This window comes from Pristiophorus japonicus, chromosome 20 (assembly GCF_044704955.1).
Source record: "Pristiophorus japonicus isolate sPriJap1 chromosome 20, sPriJap1.hap1, whole genome shotgun sequence".
Lineage (NCBI taxonomy): Eukaryota > Metazoa > Chordata > Chondrichthyes > Pristiophoridae > Pristiophorus > Pristiophorus japonicus.
Genome location: NC_091996.1, coordinates 15,605,255 through 15,618,972, shown reverse-complemented (window position 1 = coordinate 15,618,972; position 13,718 = coordinate 15,605,255). Strand labels below are relative to the sequence as shown.

General features: G+C 50.6%; 1 protein-coding gene across 1 annotated transcript in view; it reads left to right on the top strand.

Annotated features, from left to right (window-relative positions):
* Window positions 1-13,718, top strand: part of LOC139233090 (hemicentin-1-like) — a 530,358-nt gene that overhangs the window by 479,487 nt on the left and 37,153 nt on the right. The window contains exons 99-103 of the mRNA XM_070863608.1: window positions 2,126-2,260; window positions 3,699-3,818; window positions 5,956-6,081; window positions 7,375-7,503; window positions 11,738-12,079. Coding sequence (XP_070719709.1) covers window positions 2,126-2,260; window positions 3,699-3,818; window positions 5,956-6,081; window positions 7,375-7,503; window positions 11,738-12,079 — 852 coding nt within the window. The remainder of the gene's footprint in view (window positions 1-2,125; window positions 2,261-3,698; window positions 3,819-5,955; window positions 6,082-7,374; window positions 7,504-11,737; window positions 12,080-13,718) is intronic.

Sequence of the window (13,718 nt, the reverse complement as noted above, 5' to 3'; positions counted from 1 at the left end):
CCAGGCAGTGTTGGTGAAGACTGACACAATCCTTCTCCTGTCTCTGGAGCTTTTCCCAGCGAGCGTTGTCCAGTTCATAGAGTCATAGAAAATTACGATGCAGAAGGATGTCATTCGGCCCATCGTGTTCGCGCCAGTTGAAAAAGAGCTACCCAGCTTAATCCCACCTTCCAGCTCTTGGTCCGAAGCCCTGTAGCTTACGGCTCTTTAAGTGCACATCCAAGTACCTTTTAAATGTGGTGAGGGTTTCTGCCTCTACCACCCTTTCAGGCAGTGAGTTCCAGACCCCCACCACCCTCTGGGTGGAGAAATGTTTCCTCATTTCCCCTCTAATCCTTCCACCAATTACTTTAAATCTATGCCCCCTGGTTATTGACACCTCTGCTAAGGGAAATAGGTCCTTCCTATCCACTCTAACTAGGCCCTTCATAATTGTATACACCTCAATTAAATTCCCCTAGTGGGGTACTGCTGGGCTCAGTGCTGGGACCCCAGCTATTTACAAAATACATTAATAATTTAGATGAAGGAATTGAGTGTAATATCTCCAAGTTTGCAGATGGCACTAAGCTGGGTGGCGGTGTGAGCTGTGAGGGGGACACTAAGAGGCTGCAGGGTGACTTGGACAGGTTAGGTGAGTGGGCGAATGCATGGCAGATGCAGTATAATGTGGATAAATGTGAGGTTATCCACTTTGGGGGCAAAAACAGGAAGGCAGAATATTATCTGAATGGTGGCAGATTAGGAAAAGGGGAGGTGCAACGAGACCTGGGTGTCATGGTTCATCAGTCATTGAAAGTTGGCATGCAGGTACTGCAGGCGGTGAAGAAGGCAAATGGTATGTTGGCCTTCATAGCGAGGGGATTTGAGTATAGGAGCAGGGAGGTCTTACTGCAGTTGTACAGGGCCTTGGTGAGGCCTCACCTGGAATATTGTGTTCAGTTTTGGTCTCCTAATCTGAGGAAGGACGTTCTTGCTATTGAAGGAGTGCAGCCAAGGTTCACCAGACTGATTCCCGGGATGGCAGGACTGACATATGAGGAGAGACTGGATCGTCTGGGCCTGTAGTCACTGGAGTTTAGAAGGATGAGAGGGGATCTCATAGAAACATATAAAATTCTGATGGGACTGGACAGGCTAAATGAAGGAAGAATGTTCCCGATGTTGGGGAAGTCCAAAACCAGGGGACACAGTCTAAGGATAAGGGGTAAGCAATTTAGGACTGAGATGAGGAGAAACTTCTTCACTCAGACGTTGTTAACCTGTGGAGTTCCCTAACGCAGAGAGTTATTGATGCCAGTTCATTGGATATATTCAAGAGGGAGTTAGATATGTCCCTTACAACTAAAGGGATCAAGGGGTATGGAGAGAAAGCAGGTAAGGGGTACTGAGGTGAATGATCAGCCATGATCTTATTGAATGGTGGTACAGGCTCGAAGGGCCGAATGGCCTGCTCCTGCACCTATTTTCTATGTTTCTATGTTTCCCCCTCAGCATCCTCTGTTCCAAGGAAAACTACCTCAGCCTGTCCAATCTCTCCTCATAGCTAAAGTTTTCCAGTCCTGGCAACATCCTGATAAATCTCCTCTGTACCCTTTCTAGTACAATCTTGTAATGTGGTGACCAGAACGGCATGCAGTACTCCAGCTGTGGCCTAACTAGTGTTTCATACATCTCTAGCATAACTTCCCTGCTCTTGTATTCTATGCCTCGGCTAATAAAGGAAAGCATTCTATATGCCTTTTTTAACGACCTTATCGACCTATCCTGCTACCTTCAGGGATCTGTGGACATGGACTCCAAGGTCCCTCTGTTCCTCCACACCCCTCAGTATCCTCCCATTTATTGTGTATTCCGTTACCTTGTTGCCTCTCCCCAAATGCATTACCTCACACTTTTCCGGATTGAATTCCATTTGCCACTTTTCTGTCCAACTGACCAGTTCATCGATATCTTCCTGCAGTCTAAAGCTTTGCTCCTCACTGTCAACCACACGACTAATTTTTGTATCATCTGTAAATTTCTGTGCTCACAGTCTAAGTCCAATCGTCTAGATATAGCTGCATCATCTGTGTTTTATGACCTGTATCATCTCCGATGGCCCTCTTTTCTTTGTTATTGGCAGATATTGATGAGTGCGGGCTCGGGACCCACATGTGTCACTTTGGCCAAGACTGTCAGAATGAGGCCGGTTCGTACCGCTGCCTGGTGCATTGTGGGATTGGTTTCAAGCTGTCTGCGGAAGGAGCTAATTGTGAAGGTAATGGAAGTGTACGAGACATGTGAACTGTATGGAAGGATCGGGAATCTCATCGATGGAAAGCAACAGTCAAGTCGGAGAATCGCTGAGCTGGGAGGGTGGGGCCCACTTGCAAGCTCACGGTTCCCATAAGATCCATCCCCATGATGGACAAAGACCAGAGTGTGGGTCAACCACTGCTCCACTGCTTCTCCCACACTCCTTCCCACCCCGCCTCTCCTCCTCCTCATCCTATGCTCCTCCTCCCCCCTCCTGCTCCCCTCCCCACCCCACCCCGCCTCTCCTCCTCCTCATCCTATGCTCCTTCTCCCCCCTCCTGCTCCCCACCCCACCCCACCTCTCCTCCTCCTCATCCTACCTCTCCTCCTCCTACCCCCCTCCTACCACACCTCTTTTCATCCTCTCCCTCCCGCTCCCTTCCCCTCCCTACCTCTCCTCATCCTCTCCCTCCCGCTCCCCACCCCACCCCACCTCATCATCTCTTCCCCCCCCCCCCCACGCTCCCCTCCACACCACCCCACCTCTCCTCCTCCTCCTCCCACCTCCACTTCCCGTCCTCATTTTTCCTCCCCCTCCCCCTCCTCAGCCCCTCCACACCCCACCTCTCCTCCTCATCCCCTCCACACTTCCCTCCCTCCTCCTCCACACCTCTCCTCCTCTCCTTCTCCTCCCCCCTCGTCGTCCTCCTTGCCTCCACACCTCTCCTCCTCAATATGATATTCAACCATGAAGAACATCACAGCCAATCCTGCACCTGGTGCTGTCCCCATCTGATAGCCACGACCATGCAGTGGGAGTCACTGGGTTACGTTCTGATCAAGAAAAAGATATTGGGCTCTGTCCCTCTGTCCTTGTACCAGGGGCACTGAGTCGGATTGTAGTATCCCTCTCGCTGTCCTGGATGAGATCAGCAAACGCAGTTCATACCAGGCCTCCTCCTTGGGGCCCAGCACTACAAACATGGTTTAACAACAACAATTTGTATTTATGTAGCACCTTTGACATCATAAAATGTCCCAAGGCGCTTCACAGGAGCGTCAGCAAACAAAATTAGGCACCGAGCCACATAAGGAGACATTAGGACAAAAGCTTGGTCAAAGAGGCAGGTTTTGAGGAGCGTCTTGAAGGAGGAAAGAGGTTTAGGGAGGGGGTTTCAGAGCATGGGGCCTAGGCAACAGAAAGCATGGCCACCAATGGTTGAACGATTATAACCAGGGATGCTCAGGGGGGCAGAATTAGAGGAGCGCAGATATCTCGGGGAGGGGGGCTGGAGATTACAGAGATAGGGAGGGTCAAGGCCATGGAGGGATTTGAAAACAAGGATGAGAATTTTTTAATCGAGGAGTTGCTCAACCAGGAGCCAATGTAGGTCGGCGAGCACAGGGGTGACGGGTGATTTATTTTTAAACTCAATTTCTCTTGCATTTTTCCTTTTTAGATGTGAACGAATGTGAGGAGTCGGCCAGCCCACCATGTCACCAGCGCTGCCTCAATGCCATTGGCACCTATCGGTGTGGGTGTGAGCCCGGTTACCAGCTCCAGGGGCATCACTGCGTCGGTAAGTATCTGCTCCATGGTCCCAAGGCCTCGATTATATGTTTTTCTCTCTCTCTTTTAAAAAAAACTCCCTGGAAAAGACAGCCAATCAGGAATCAAGAGATATTTTTTCAGAGCTGGGAAGGCTGCAATGTTGCGTAGAATTGCACAGAAACAGGCCATTCGGCCCAACTAGTCCATGCCAATGTTTATGCTCCACATGAGCCTCCTCCCACCCTACTTCACCCTATCAGCAGATCCCTCTATTCCTTTCTCCCTCATGTATTTACTTAGCTTCAGCTGTGGCTCAGTGGGTAGCACCCTTGCCTCTGATGTCAGAAGGTTGTGGGTTCAAGTCCTGCTCCAGGGACTTGAACACATAAATCTAGGCCTGACACTCCAGTGCAGTGCTGCGGGTGTGACGCACTGTCAGAGGTGCTGTCTTTTGGAGGAGACGTTAAACCGAGGTCCTGTCTGCTCACTCTCAGGTGGTCGTAAAAGATCCCATGGCACTATTTCGAAGAAGAGCAGGGGAGTCCTGGCCAATATTTATCCTTCAATCAACATAACAAAAACAGTTTATCTAGTCATTGTCACATTGCTGTTTGTGGGAGCTTGCATTGTGCAAATTGGCTGCCACGTTTCCTACATTACAACAGTGACCACCTCTTCATTGGCTGTAAAGCACTTTGAGATGTCCGGTGGTCATGAAAGGCGCTATATAAATCCAAGTCTTTCTTTTCTTTTAAAAGCATCTATGCTATTTGCTTCAACCACTCCCTGTGGTAGCAAGTTCCACACTAATCACTTGTAAAGAAGTTGGATTTATTAGTGATTATCTTATATTTATGGCCTCTAGTTTTGGTCTCCCCATAAATGGAAATATCTTCTCTATCTCTATCCTTTCAAACCGTTTCATAATTTTACAGACCTTTTATCAGGTCACCCCTCAGCCCTCTCTTCTCCAAAGAATGGAGTCCCAGCCTGCTCAATCTTTCCCGGTAGGTACAACCTCTCAGTTCTGGTAACATTCCAGCAAATCTTTTTTTGCGCTTTTGCCGGTGCCTCCATATCCTTTTTATAATATGGAGGCCAAATGTTAATCTTGTCACCGTGACATCATGTGCAAGCGATGTTACAGCACCAAATGGGTACTGTGGCATACTAGTAATATTACTGTACTGGTAATCCAGAGGCTTGATCTGATAATCTGGGGATGCGAGTTAAAATCCCACTACGGCAGCTGGGGAATTTAAATTCAGTTAATTTTTTTTTAAATGGTATCAGTAATGGTGGCCATGAAACTACTAGATTGTCGTAAAAACCCATCTGGTTCACTAATGCCCTTCACCCGGTCTGGCCTAGATATGATTCCAGACCCACAGCAATGTGGTTGACTCTTAACAACCCACTGAAATGGCCACTAGCAAAACACTCAGTTGTTTCAAGAATGCAGCTCAGCACCACCTTCTCGAGGGCAATTAGGGATGGGCAATAAATGCTGGCCTTGCCAGCAATGCCCACATCCCATGAACGAATAATTTTTTTTAAAGCCTGATTTAAAACGGTTGGTATCATAGAGTTAGGTGTCTGTCATGAGAGAGAGAGAATACTTGATCAGCAAAGTTTGTTCCTTTAAACGGAATTACCCGGGGAGGAGGGGTGGAAAGAGGATGTGACTTCACGGTTGACATCAAATGCGTGAGGTAGTGTCAGCCGTGGCTCAGTGGGTAGTACACTCGCCTCTGAGTCAGAAGGTTGTGGGTTCAAGTTCCATGTGACTTGAGCACATCATCCAGGCTGACACTCCCAGTGCAGTGCTGAGGGAGTGCTGCACTGTCAGAGGTGCCGTCTTTCAGATGAGACATTAAACCGAGGCCCCGTCTGCTCTCTTGGGTGGACGTAAAAGACCCTATTGGCACTATTTCGAAGAAGAGAAGGGTGTCCTGGCCAATATTTATCCGGTCATTATCACATTGCTGTTTGTGGGAGCTTGCTGTGCGCAAATTGGCTGCTGCGTTTCCCACATTACAACAGTGACTATACTCCAAAAAGGACTTAATAATGGCTGTAAAGCGCTTTGAGATGTCCGGTGGTCATGAAAGGCACTATATAAATGCAAGTCTTTCTTTCTGAGAGGGTTATCTTTCTGACGACAGATATCGATGAGTGCAGCATGAGCGTGTGCCGGCCAGACCAGCAGTGCCAGAACACCGAGGGAGGGTACCAGTGCGCCGAGAGCTGCCCTCACGGCACCCTGAGGCTACCCGGCGGAGGCTGCGGCGGTAAGTACCACGCACAGCCCGCCGAGTATCGACGGAAAGCTCTTCCCCCCCGCTAACTCTCCGGACAGCCTTTCCCACAACGGGTTTTTCAAACCAGCCGCTCCCACAAGCTCCGTTTCATTTTGATGTTTATGTTTAGAGGCTGGCAATCATGGTTTGCTGATATTGGGGAATGAACATTTAACGTGTTGACGTGCAATTTCTCCCTCTCTCCGTAAATTTCAGCTCACCCAAAACTCTGCTGCCCATGTCCTAACTCGCACCAAGACCCATTCGTCTATCACTCCCTGTGCTCGCTGATCTACATTGGCCTCTGTGACCTCCTCCAGCCATCTGAGATCTCCACATTCCTCCAATTCTGGCCTCTTGTGCATCCTTGAAAAAAAGGAAGGCTGAGGGGTGACCTTAAAGAGGTCTTTAAAATTATGAAAGGTTCTGATAGAATGGTTAGAGAATGTTTCCACTTGTGGGGAAGAGCATAACTAGAGGCCATCAATATAAGATAGTCACCAAGAAATCCAATCGGGAATTCAGAAGAAAATTCTTTACCCAAAGAGTGGAGAGAATGTGGAACTCGCTGCCATAAGGAGTGGTTGAAGTGAATAGTATCGATGCATCTAAGGGGAGGCTAGACAAGCCTATGAGGGAGAAGGGAATAGAGGGTTATGCTGATAGATTTAGATGAGGAAAGACGGGAGGAGGCTCGAGTGGAGCATAAACGGCGGCATGGATTTGTTGAACCAATTGGCCTGTTTCTGTCCCGTATATCTGATGTAATCCCTGCTTTCCTTTGCCCCACCATTGGTGGCCATGCCTTCAGCGGTCTAGACCCTAATTTCTGGAATTCCCTTCCTAAACCTTTCCGCCTCTCTCTCCTTATTTAAGACACTCCTTAAAACCCCCTATCTCTTTGACCAAGCATTTGGTCACCTGTGCGAATGTGAAGTATGCACAATTGGGTTTAGCATAAATTTGAACAATCTCATGCCGAGTTCCCACTCAGGTGCGCGAGTGTGTGGCCATGCAGCTGTCTGGGAGGTCCCGGGCAGCCGTTCACTGGCTTTTACATTGTAGATACCGCGCATGTGCAAAAATGTGAATAGCTCGCACATTGGGGAGGCAGGCCGTGCGGCTTGTGGGGGGGGGGGACATTGGGCTCATGCGATATTGCATTCAGTGCTGGGTTTGACCCTCGACCTGTCGTGGTTGATTGCTTATTCCTCTCCCATATCCATCTGGAGAGAACGGGATATTCTACTTTCCCAGTTCTCTGACGGCTCTTTCTTCCCATAGATGTGGACGAGTGCCAAGCAGGGACCCACATGTGCCGCTACAACCAAAAGTGCGAGAACACAGCGGGGAGTTACCACTGCAGCTGCCCGAGGGGCTACCGGTCACAGGGGATGGGAAGACCCTGTCTGGGTGAGTGGCTGAGAGAGGGAGAGGGGGAGGGGGATGGGAAGACCCTGTCTGGGTAAGTGGCTGAGAGAGGGAGAGGGGGATGAGAAGACCCTGTCTGGGTAAGTGGCTGAGAGAGGGGGATGGGAAGACCCTGTCTGGGTAAGTGGCTGAGAGAGGGAGAGGGGGATGAGAAGACCCTGTCTGGGTAAGTGGCTGAGAGAGGGGGATGGGAAGACCCTGTCTGGGTAAGTGGCTGAGAGAGGGAGAGGGGGATGGGAAGACCCTGTCTGGGTAAGTGGCTGAGCAAGGGAGAGGGGGAGGGGGATGGGAAGACCCTGTCTGGGTAAGTGGCTGAGAGAGGGAGAGGGAGAGGGGGAGGGGGATGGGAAGACCCTGTCTGGGTAAGTGGCTGATAGAGGGGGAGGGGGATGGGAAGACCCTGTCTGGGTAAGTGGCTGAGAGAGGGAGAGGGGGAGGGGGATAGGAAGACCCTGTCTGGGTAAGTGGCTGAGAGAGGGGGAGGGGGATGGGAAGACCCTGTCTTTGTAAGTGGCTGAGAGAGGGGGAGGGGGATGGGAAAACCCTGTCTGGGTAAGTGGCTGAGCGAGTGGGAGGGGGATGGGAAGACCCTGTCTGGGTAAGTGGCTGAGAGAGGGGGAGGGGGATGAGAAGACCCTGTCTGGGTAAGTGGCTGAGAAAGGGGGAGGGGAATGGGAAGACCCTGTCTGGGTAAGTGGCTGAGAGAGGGGGAGGGGGATGAGAAGACCCTGTCTGGGTAAGTGGCTGAGAGAAGGGGAGGGGGATGGGAAGACCCTGTCTGGGTAAGTGGCTGAGCGAGGGGGAAAGAAAAAAGGATTTGGATTTATATAGCACGCCACTCGACGTCTCAAAGCACTTTACAGCCAATGAAGCACTTTCGGAGTCTAGTCATTGCTGTAATGTGGGAGAAGCGGCATCCAATTTGCACACAGCAAGCTCCCACAAACAGCAACGTGATAATGACCAGATAATCTGTTTTTTATTATGATGTTGATTGAGGGATAAATATTGGCCAGGACACCGGGGATAACTCGCCTGCTTTTCTTCGAAATAGTGGCCATGGGATCTTTTATGTCTGAGTGAGCAGACAGGGCCTCGGTTTAACATCTCATCCGAAAGACGGCACCTCCGACAGTGTCAGCTTAGCTTTTTTTTGTGCTCAAGTCCCTGGAGTGGGACATGAACCCACAACCTCCTGACTTGGGCGAGAGTGCTACCCACTGAGCCATGACACTGAGGGGAAAAGAATTGAGGACGGAAGGCTCAGAGGAGCCCTAATCCTCAATTTGGAACCAAGAACTCTCGCCTCTGAGTCCGCAGGTTGTGGGTTCAAGACCCACTCCAGGGACTTGAGCACATAAATAAATCTAGGCTGACACTCCAATACAATGCTGAGGGAGTGCTGCACTGTCGGAGGTGCCATCTTTCCAATGAGACGTTAAACCGAGGCCCCGTCTGCTCTCTCAAGTGGATGTAAAAGATCCCACGCCACTATTTCGAAGAAGAGCAGGGGAGTTATTCCCGGTGTCCTGGCCAATATTTATCCCTCAACCAACATCACAAAAACAGATTATCTGGTCATTATCACATTGCTGTTTGTGGGAGCTTGCTGTGCGCACATGTTGGCTGCTGTGTTTCCCACATTACAACAGTGACTACATTCCAGAAGTACTTCATTGGCTGTAAAGCGCTTTGAGACCTCCAGTGGCCGTGAAAGACGCTATATAAATCCAAGTCTTTCTTTCAAAGAAAATGATTAAAAAAAACACACTTTCTTCTGTGCCATGTCCTGGAGATTAACCTTTAATTCCTGGAGACTGCAGGGGTCGCAACCCTTGTCTAGGCTTTTGGCGATGGAAGATGTGATCAGTGGCAACTGGAAAAGGAGTAAATAGTTAGATAAATATTCCCCATATAAACTGAAAGTCAGATGAACAATGAGGCTTCCTCTCTACAGAGGGGCCTGGTGCTGGTACATACTAGAAAATGTTATGAAGCATTTTACATCCCTTCCCCGTTGCCTGTGAGTTCATTTGTTGTACTTCAAGTGTTTTGAAAAGAGATTTGTCACTCCCTCCAGATCTCAGGGCAGCACCTGTCCATGAAGGGGTCTTGCCATGACATCAGGTGGAGGCAGAGTACTGTCTCGGCTCACAATTCAGAATCAGCAGAGAAGGAGGCTCGAGCCCTCCGGAGCTGGCTAGAACTGTGAGTGTGGTGCGTGGATAGTGTTTCTGCTTTCCGGATGTTTCCGATTGCAATGTCTGCACCTGTGGGTATGCTCACGGGTTTGTCGAGCTGTTGCCCATGGCGCATCATCTTGCCATCTGGAGGAGGCGGGAGTCCCCAACGGAGGGCTCTCTACGCGGGAGTCCTCTCTTTATTTATTGGGGACTTGGCCTGGAGGGTGTTGCATGTTCCATGCAATACGTTTTTAAGTCGGTTCACAGACTCCCGGGCCGCCTGCAATTTCTGAGGTCTGGAGGAGTCCGTATTCCATGTCCATGTTCAATGTGTGAGGTTGCAGCCCCTCTTCCACTATTTGAAGGGGCTGCTCTTGGATTTCTGGCTGCACTTCAGTCCCACGCTCCTGATCTTTGGGCACCCTGTGCGGAGGGGAGCAGGCAGGTCGGAGGGCCTTCTCGTCGGACTGCTCCTGGGCCTGGCCAAGGTGGCCATTAACAAGTCCAGGCAGCAGGCGGCCAAGGGGGTCGTTCAGCCCGACTTCCTGCCTCTCTTCCGCGGCTATGTTCGCTCCAGGGTGTCCCTGGAGATGGAGCATACGGTGTCCGACGGTACGCTCGCGGCCTTCCGCGAGAGGTGGGCACCGGAGTGCATCATCACACCCAGCAACCAAATTTTAATTTGATCTGTTAAAATTCCCTTTGAAGTTTTACTCGGTAATTTGTGGGTTCTAGTGCCCCTTTAATAAGGAGGCATTCGGCTTTAGCTGTTTATTTTAAAATAGTTGTAGAGCTGGTGCCCCTTTAACAAGGTTTAATTGTATAATTTAAAAGAGTTGTAGAACTGTTGCATTGTGAGTGGCTTAGCCAGTCACATGATGTTCACACGACTCAATAAAACCCCAGTCAGTTGGGCCTACATCATCCACGATGAGGTATGCAGTCGTGAGCCTAGCAGATGAATTGGTAAAGTGCAATGTGATTGTTAAGCCTTTTGTTAATAAATCAACTAGTTCTTAATAGCAATGTGTTGCTAGGAATTCTTAAGCAAAGAACTCATTCGTACAGTTTCGGTTTCCATAGTTAAGAAAGGATAACCTTGCTTTGAAGGCAGTTCAGAGAACGCTCACAAGGTTGATTCCAGAGATGAGGGGGTTGACATGAGGAAAGATTGAGTAGGTTGGGCCTCTGCTCATTGGAGTTCAGAAGAATGAGAGGTGATCTTATCGAAATGTATAAGATTATGAGGGGGCTTGACAAGGTGGATGTTTTCACTGATAGGGGAGACTAGAACATAAGAACATAAGAATTAGGAACAGGAGTAGGCCATCTAGCCTCTCGAGCCTGCTCCGCCAGGGTACATAGTCTCAGAATAAGGGGCCGCACATTTAAAACAGATGAGGAGGAATTTCTTCTCTGAGGTTTGTAAATCTGTGGAATTCACTGCCTCAGAGAGCTGTGGAAGCTGGGACATTGAATACATTTAAGACAGAGGGAGACAGTTTCTTAACTGATAAGGGAATCATCATCATCATCATCATAGGCAGTCCCTCGGAATCGAGGAAGACTTGCTTCTACTTTTTAAATGAGTCTTTAGGTGGCTGAACAGTCCAATACGAGAGCCACAGTCCCTCTCACAGGTGGGACAGATAGTCGTTGAGGGAAAGGGAGGGTGGGACAGGTTTGCTGCACGCTTGTTCCGCTGCCTGCGCTTGATTTCTGCATGCTCTCGGTGATGAGACTCGAGGTACTCAGCGCCCTCCCGGATGCACTTCCTCCACTTAGGGTGGTCTTTGGCCAGGGACTCCCAGGTGTTAGTGGGGATGGGTTATGGGGAGTGGGCAGGGCAGTGGACCTGAGTCTATGATCAGATCAGCCATGATCGTATTAAATGGCAGAGCAGGCTCGAGGAGCCAAATGGCCTACTCCTATTTCTTATGTTCTTATGAAGCAAATAGATTACAGCTGATGAATAATACTTGATTAAATCCAATGTACCCCCCCCCCCCACCTCCCCCACTCCCTTGCACTAGATGTGGATGAATGCCAGCAGCTGCCCAAGCCCTGTGTGTACCAGTGCCGAAACCTGGCCGGCAGCTACCAGTGCTTGTGTCCCCCTGGGAAGCGGCTCCTGGGCGATGGCAAGTCCTGTGCCGGGTTGGAACAGCCGAAGCTGAGCAACGGAACCATCACCAGCTTCAGGCCTCAGCTGGTCTCCATCGGCCAGTTCAGCCACAGCCAGCAGACCGGCCAGAACCAGCTCAACCCCTTCTTCTACACCTGGCTGGGGTGGAACACCAACAGGGAATTTGAGATACAAGACAGCAGGAAGCCCTGCCCCACCGGATACCGGGAGAGAAATGGGGTGTGTGCAGGTGAGTCACGCTCGCAGCAAGAAATTCTGATTTTAAAGAGTTGTAGAGCCTGTTGCATTGTGTGGGACTTAGCCAGTCAGGTGATGTTCACAAGACTCAATAAAACCCCAGTCAGTTGGGTCTAGGTCATCCACAATGAGGTATGCAGTTGTGAGCTTAGTGGATGATTGATACTGTGTAGTGTGCATTGTTCCCAATAGACATCTCTTTAGAGCACAATTCCATACTTTAGCACCATCAACATCCTGGGGTTTACCATTGACCAGAAACTTAACTGGACTAGCCACATAAATACTGTGGTAACAAGAGCAGGTCAGACGCTGGGTATTCTGCGGTGAGTGTCTCACCTCCTGACTCCCCAAAGCCTTTCCACCATCTACAAGGCACAAGTCAGGAGTGTGCTCTCCACTTGCCTGGATGAATGCAGCACCAACAACACTCAAGAAGCTCGACACCATCCAGGACAAAGCAGCCCACTTGATCGGCACCCCATCCACCACCTTAAACATTCACTCCCTCCATCACTGATGCACCGTGGCTGCAGTGTGTCCCATCTACAAGATGCACTGCAGCAACTCGCCATGGCTTCTTTGGCAACACCTCCCAAACCCGTGACTTCTACCACCTAGAAGGACAAGGGCAGCAGGTGATTGGGAACACCACCTCCTCCACATTCCCCTCCAAGTCGCACACATTCCTGACTTGGACGTATATCGTCGTTCCTTCATCGTCACTGCGTCAAAATCCTGGAGCTCCCTCCCTAACAGCGCTGTGGGAGTACCTTCACCACACGGACTGTCACAGGACGGGAGAGTGGAGAGCACCAGTTCAAACTGTCACAGGAGAGAGAGTGGAGAGCACCAGTTCAAACTGAGGTCTGGGGCGGGCGAATTGTGTTGAAGGGGCGGGCCTGGGGGCTCTGTGCCCCGGTGCGGGGAGTGTTCAGAGTGGGGTGGACGGGTTGACTGCGCAGATGGCGATTGGTGGATGTGGTGTGGTTGGCATCGCGGGGGCGTGGCTCCGGGGTGGCCGGGGCTGGGGGCTCGACATCCGGGGGTGTTCGGCATTTGGGAAGGATTCTGATGGGATGGGGCGGGTTGGGTGCGGGGGAAGTGTTCCCGGTGTTGGGTGGGTCCGGAGCCGGGGGGCGGGGGCACGCTCTTGGGATGGGGGGGTGGGCTGTTTGGGGCTGGGATTGGGAGAGACTTCTTCACTCGGGGAGTTGTTGGCCTGTGGGGTTCCCTGCCACGGAGAGTTGTTGATGCCAGTTCATTGGATGTGTTCGGGAGGGAGTTGGATGTGGTCCTTGCGGCTGGGGGGGGGGGGGGGGGGGTCGGAGGGTGTGGAGGAGGCATGGGGGGGTGGGGGGGAAGGTGCTGGGGTGGGTGATCAGCCATGATTTTGTTGAATGGCAGTGCAGGCTCGAAGGGCCAAATGGCCTACTCCTGCACCTATTTTCTATGTTTCTATGACTGCAGTGGTTCAAGAAGGCAGCTCACCACCACCTACTCGAGGGCAATTAGGGATGGGCAATAAATGCTGGCCTTGCCAGTGATGCCCACATCTGTGAATGAATACATTTTTGAAAAACATATCTATTGAAACTAAAAACTGGGATTCCCAGGATTGCCTTGTTGAA